Source organism: Kogia breviceps, chromosome 2, assembly GCF_026419965.1.
Source record: "Kogia breviceps isolate mKogBre1 chromosome 2, mKogBre1 haplotype 1, whole genome shotgun sequence".
Lineage (NCBI taxonomy): Eukaryota > Metazoa > Chordata > Mammalia > Artiodactyla > Physeteridae > Kogia > Kogia breviceps.
In genome coordinates, this window is record NC_081311.1 from 170,062,126 (window position 1) to 170,068,125 (window position 6,000).

Genomic DNA, 6,000 nt, shown 5'->3' on the forward strand with positions numbered 1-6,000 from the left:
GAATAAATAAAGAGCTCCCCTCTGCCAAGCAGCCACAGACCAGCACCTGTTACTCTCATTCAATCCTCAATTCACTCCGTTGAGATGGTAAACCCATTCTCCTTCTTAATCTAAAGGAGCCTTTAAAAAACACAGTTTTCTCCACTATAAATCACACTGTGGGGAATGTGGATAGTGTGTGTACAGGTAGTATCTGCCTTTAAATCCAGTGGGTTCTTGAAGACCATGTCTTTTAAATGAATTGCCCCATGTATGCCTGTGTCTTTCTGCTGCTTCCAAGAAACAAGTTGGTAAGGATGGGAGTAGAAGGAAGAGGAAGGGAGGAGTGGTCCTGAAATCACACATCTTTAGAAGACAGTGAATGTTGAAGGGCTAAATAAATGACTTAGGCACACAGACATGTAAGGTGAGTACTCTGCACACCTATATGCATATGCTAGATGAACATGGACACTGTGGGTTCTGTACACTGTTCCCAGCATGTCTCATTTCCATTCCACTGTTGTGTTTACAGTTAGGGTGAAAATGACTAAATCTGCTATCTGATAACAGCATAAGGGTAAGCATGGGAGCGGATTGCAACAGATCTTTCATAATTTTGGTGCAACCCAGAGAACCTCAGAGCCAAGACATCGTCGTTATGGGGGCCCCTCTAACTAGTTATAGTTTAATTTGAGTGTCCAGAAGCAAAGTCTGTCTCCTGGGAGTCTGGCAAGGGAAGTCATCAGAGTTAGAGTAGGTACTCTACTGCCTCTCAGAATATCAGCAGCAGCCTTCCACATTTATTTGGGGACAGACAATTCCTTGCCTTACTCCTGCCCTGCCATAACCCTGTGCCCAAGAGAACTCTAGTCCTTTATTTATAGAAAGGATGTAGAACCAAGATGTTTGAAGGGCAACTTCCCTCACCCCCTTGGTTTCCATAGCTACCTCTCCCTGAATGCATCCCCCAATTATGTCTGTTTAATGCTGTCCTCTTCTTACTTTCAGCTAGATAACCCCATCCATCATCTCAAATCCCATATGACCAAAGCTGAATTGATAGTCTCTTTCAAATCCACTTTTCCTGTCATCTTGCCTTATACTTATGGATGGACCATCAGCCTCCTGATCACGCAGGCTCAAATCATCAGTCATCTTTGAAGATGAGCAAGAAGGAGGACTCAGGCAGTCTAACAATATTCATTCTAACTTAGTGATATATCTTGTATCCATTGCTTCATTTTCATTCCTTTCTTTTTCATGATCAGACTCTTCAGATCAGGATTTCTCGGTCTTGGCACTACTGACATTTGAGCTGGATAATACTTTGTTGTCTGGGGCTGCCCTGTGCATTGTAGGATGTTTCGCAGCATCTCTGGCCTCTGCCCACTAGATGCCAGTAGCATTCATTCCAGTGTGACAACCCCAAATGTCTTCAGATGTTGTAAAATGTCCTCTGGGGCAGAGGATAAGGGAGTTGGAGGTGCAAGGATGAGGCTTAGGAGGTCTGGTATGGGCAACTGTGTATATGGTAGTGTCACTCACTGGGATGAGAAACACCGGAAAAGACCAGATTTGAGGGGAAGATCTTGAGTTTCTTTTTGGACATGTTGAGTTTAAAGTACCTGTGAGGTCTAATCCAGAGATATAAATTTGGGTGAATAGGTGGCAATTGAAACTGTGAATGTGGATGAGGTTGCCTAGGGAGAGAGGATGGCATGAGTAGAGGAGAAGGCTTAGGACCAAACCGTGAGGAACTCTAACGCTGAACGGCTAGTTAGAGAAGAATGAGCTTGCAGAGGAGGCAAGGAGGGAGTGGCCCCAGAGCGGCAGGATGAGAACTGGGGTGGCAGCACCTCACGGAAGGCAAAGCAGAAGCATTTCAGAAGGGAACGGATAATCTAGAATGCTGCTGAGAGCTCAAAAGATGAGGCCTGAAGACATGTTTTATTTAGTGATATGGAGGTCCATTTTTTTACCCACCTTTAACACTTACTCCTGCCCCTTTGATAAGGAAGGTGGGAAGGGCTCAGGTAGGAGTGCATGGAAATAAGGCAAGTCTTTGGCTTATTTATTCAGGTGCTCATGACATTCATGTCCAACGTATCAATATTTACTTATGCATCAGGCCAGGCCTACGTGCCAAGAAATAGACTTTTTTTTCATTCTAGAGAATTCTGAATCCAGAAATCTGGATGGCTTTCTAGTTTCAGAATTTTTATGGGACTTTTATCAAGCATGTAAATTTTACCATCACACTGATTGAGAAAATATGTTCCTAACCCTCAGTCAAAACTTTGCTAAGATTCGTGGTGAGTATAACTCTTATTCTAGGGTTAGTATCACCCCTCATTCCTGGTAGGAATTCATCCAGAGGGAGCTGTGTCTGAGGGATGGAGATGAATGACGCTATTGTCTTTATGGAAATATACATACATATAAAGGAATAGGACTGTAACTAGTTGTCTAGAACTGTAACATCCAATTAATTTGGACTCCACTGCTATGAAATTGTGACTATTCCAGACTCTGGAGGGCTGAAGGTCCTCTTTGGTTAATCATGAAAAAAAAATGGCTTCTTGAGCAAATGACTAATACAAGAAGATTGCAGTAGGGATACTTAACCTTTTCAAAGGAGGAAGGGTCTTCAAGAATATTCACATATCAGCAGTGGATATGTTCATTAGATATGCTTTTGGAATTCAGTTCAAATGGCAGCATTGAGAGTAACAAGGGTGCATTTCTCTAAAATACTTTCTTTGATCCAGATTTTTCAGGTTAATTTGGAAGAGTCCAAAGTAGTTGGGTTTGATTGGTCATTATGCAAGTCCAAGGTGCTCAATGAATTCTTGTTTGTTCAGCTTCCTTTGACTGTCTGTGTTCTGAAGAGTTGCCCCCAAATCTTAGCACTCCTCCCAGATATCTCCCTCTGTGTCCCTGGCTCTCTTCACAGTGACATTTCTCTTTTCTGCAGATGAAAAGTAAGAGAAACAGGAGGCTTCAGAGCGACTACATGAACATGACACCTCGCAGGCCAGGGCCCACCCGAAAGCACTATCAGCCCTACGCGCCAGCACGAGACTTTGCAGCCTACCGTTCCTGACACGGACGCCTATCCAGATGCAAGCCGGCTGGCCCCTCTTCACCTGCTCAACACCATTGCTCTGGATAGGAAAGGACTGCCTCGTCTTCAGCCAGCCACCTTGGCCTCCTGTTAGGCCACCAAAGCCAATTTTTCTTGAACAACTAGACCGAATAACATCATTTTGAGACTCTGAAATGAAGTTAAAGAATATTACTGTGGCAGACTCTTGTAGTGTCATGGCCCAAATTCAAACCCACCATGTATTTATTGACTTGATTGAGGGGTTAGGGTAGAAAACTGAAAGTGAGCGGATTCTGTTAGCCTTGACATCTGCTTCCAGTTCTACTCCTTTCTAACTCACCTGCATATTGCAGTCAAGTGAAGTGTGATATCGAAAGACTTTTTAGATGGAGAAGAAAAGGTTAGGAAATCATTCCCTTTGATTAAATAGGGGTTTAGGGTGGAGATAAGTTGGAATGGGGGAGGGGGTGGTGAGACAAACATTTAAAAAACCCTTAAAACACTGTCTCTCACTCATGAAATGAGTCACTTAGTTCCTATTTAATGCTGTTTTATTATAGTTTGTAAAGATGTAGACATTCTTTTTGATGAATTCTGGTCCTATTTAGTCATTTTGACCAATGGAATCCCTTCAGAGCAATGGGAGGTAAACCAACTTGCTTTCCTTACTCTTTGTGATGGGAATTCAAGGTAGTCTTCACAATATGATTTCAAAAGAATAAAGTAGTCCTCCCACACCAAGGAAGAATGTGTCAGGAAATAAGGTCACTTGATGTCAAAATTATTTGAATACTATGAGGGGTTATTTGTTTAGCAGCTCATTTCAGTCGAATCATACAGGGGTCTTTTCTGTTCCATGTATTTTAGGTTTGCTCAGTTGGTTTCTTTATTGTCTGCATGGAGATCTACAGCGGGATGCTGAGAGTGCATCTACTGGAGAAGTGATGATACTGTGAAAAAGGGATGTTAGTATCCATTAGAGTATGAGGGATGGGTCTCGAGAAACTTCTGAAGGGAACGGCACAATTCTTGCCATGTGCCACAGGGGTGGCCGGCATCTGGTAGGAGTTTTCTAGAAGACAGAAGGCAGAAGGAGAAATGGTGAGAGCTTCTTTCTGGGACTTTCTGTGCTTTAGGGCTCAGAGCTCCAGAACTCTGTAGTTCAGTTGCCTGTTTACCTTGGAGGTCCATCGACATGGAAAAGTGTTTGATGCTTTTGAGATAGCATCAAAGTTCTCAATATACCAGGCAAGGCCAGACCCTGGAAACACCATGAATATTTTTCTGGCTCTAGTTTGGGCCAACTGGAGTATGTCTGGGGACCTTGAAGAATGGTTTTACTGCTGCCCTTATAATTTTGTTCAGTGCTTCGATTCATTCAGACGTTGGAGAAGTCTAGGTTTTAGAGGCAGATAGGCCTGGCTCAAATACTATTGCTAGTTGGCCTCAGGCGAGTCACTGCCTTTCTAAGACTCTGATTCTTCAACTATAAAATGAAGATAATGATCACAAATGTCTGTTCCTATACTATCATTTCCATGAGGGCATGTCTCAAGTTTGTCTTTTTTTTTTTCCTGCTTGTCCCTGGCACATAGTACCATGACTGACATATGTTAGCTATTATTATTATGGTCATATAGATAAACTATGTATAAAAATTAAACTGGGCAATGACCTGAGAAGGAAGAGACTATTATAACACAAATTTAAATTCACTACCCAGGGATGAGGTGCTACAAAATTTGAAAGCCTCTAAACTCCTTCCCATTTCCTGTTTCAAAATATTTTAGCTTGTAATAAAATGTACAGCATTCTGCCTCTCACTTTTATGTATATAAAGAGGTCTTCTCTAATTTTTTTTTTTTTTTGTAACATGGGGAGGGGTAGAAATCCTATAATTCCATTCAGAGGATATTGTACTTTGGTTGATTTTTAAATGGGCTTCCATTCCATGAATTAAATTATTTCAAAGAAGGTCAAACTTAGCAGTACTTGGGTGATGAAAACTGTTGAATTTATACTGACACATGTGCCAAATTGCCAGCCTCTTGGCAATTTGAGTTCCTTAATCCAAGTTATCTGATTGAATTTGAAAAGGACAGAGCTGGAGAATTTTTAGAAAGGGCAATGACAACAAATAAATTAAAAAATGGAAAGATTTGCTCTTTGGTAATAAATGGTTTTATTTAATGATGGGAAAAATAGGTTTACTGAAGATGAATCATACTTCAGATTTTTCTTACTCACTCTGAACAGAACCAGAGTAGAAATGGTAACAGGGAAGTCCATTTTCACTATTACTGTGAACCAAGAAATGGTTTAAGAACAGTGGTTGGAGCAATGCTTTTACAGTTTCAGATTATGGCAATTATGAAGAAAACAATGCCATTTGTTGCTATTATTATGAGTCTTATAATTAATAGTGGTTCTATAATTTTTGATTGTGAGCTCCCTTATTAGGGGAGGAGCATACCAATTTAAAGAGACCAAGTATACATTATGTTCTGTGTTCAGTGATAAAATTACTGAACTACCATGTGCCTGTTTTAAATTTGTGCTTTAATACTGTTTTTCAGAGCAGGTATGCTTCACTTTTGGTGATGAATCTGGAGAAAACCTGTTATTTAAAAAAGGTATGGGATACACTTTTTATAAATCTCTAGTTTAGCCTTGAAAAAAAAATCAGACTTTTAAATATTAGTTTCATTTCAAAGCAAAGTACACTTCTGGTTTGTTTGCTTGGCTTTAGCCACAACTTCTTATCAGACCAATGGATTATATCTCTGAGATGTCAGGTTGGGCTTACCTGTGCATTCTGTATGATGTAAATGTTCTATCAGAGAGATCAAACTTCAGCCTTGACTCCATCAATCCCTCAGGTTAACTAACTGAGCCACTAGTTCTCCTGGCTA

At 40.8% G+C, this 6,000-nt stretch overlaps 1 protein-coding gene across 1 annotated transcript in view; it reads left to right on the plus strand.

The window, feature by feature from the left end:
• The window catches only part of CD28 (CD28 molecule), a 28,965-nt gene extending 24,038 nt beyond the window's left edge, over positions 1–4,927 (plus strand). Inside the window, exon 4 of the mRNA XM_059052517.2 lies at positions 2,957–4,927. Within this exon, the coding sequence (XP_058908500.1) occupies positions 2,957–3,085 (129 nt within the window). The 3' untranslated portion in view covers positions 3,086–4,927. The remainder of the gene's footprint in view (positions 1–2,956) is intronic.
• The last annotated feature ends 1,073 nt before the right edge of the window (positions 4,928–6,000 follow it).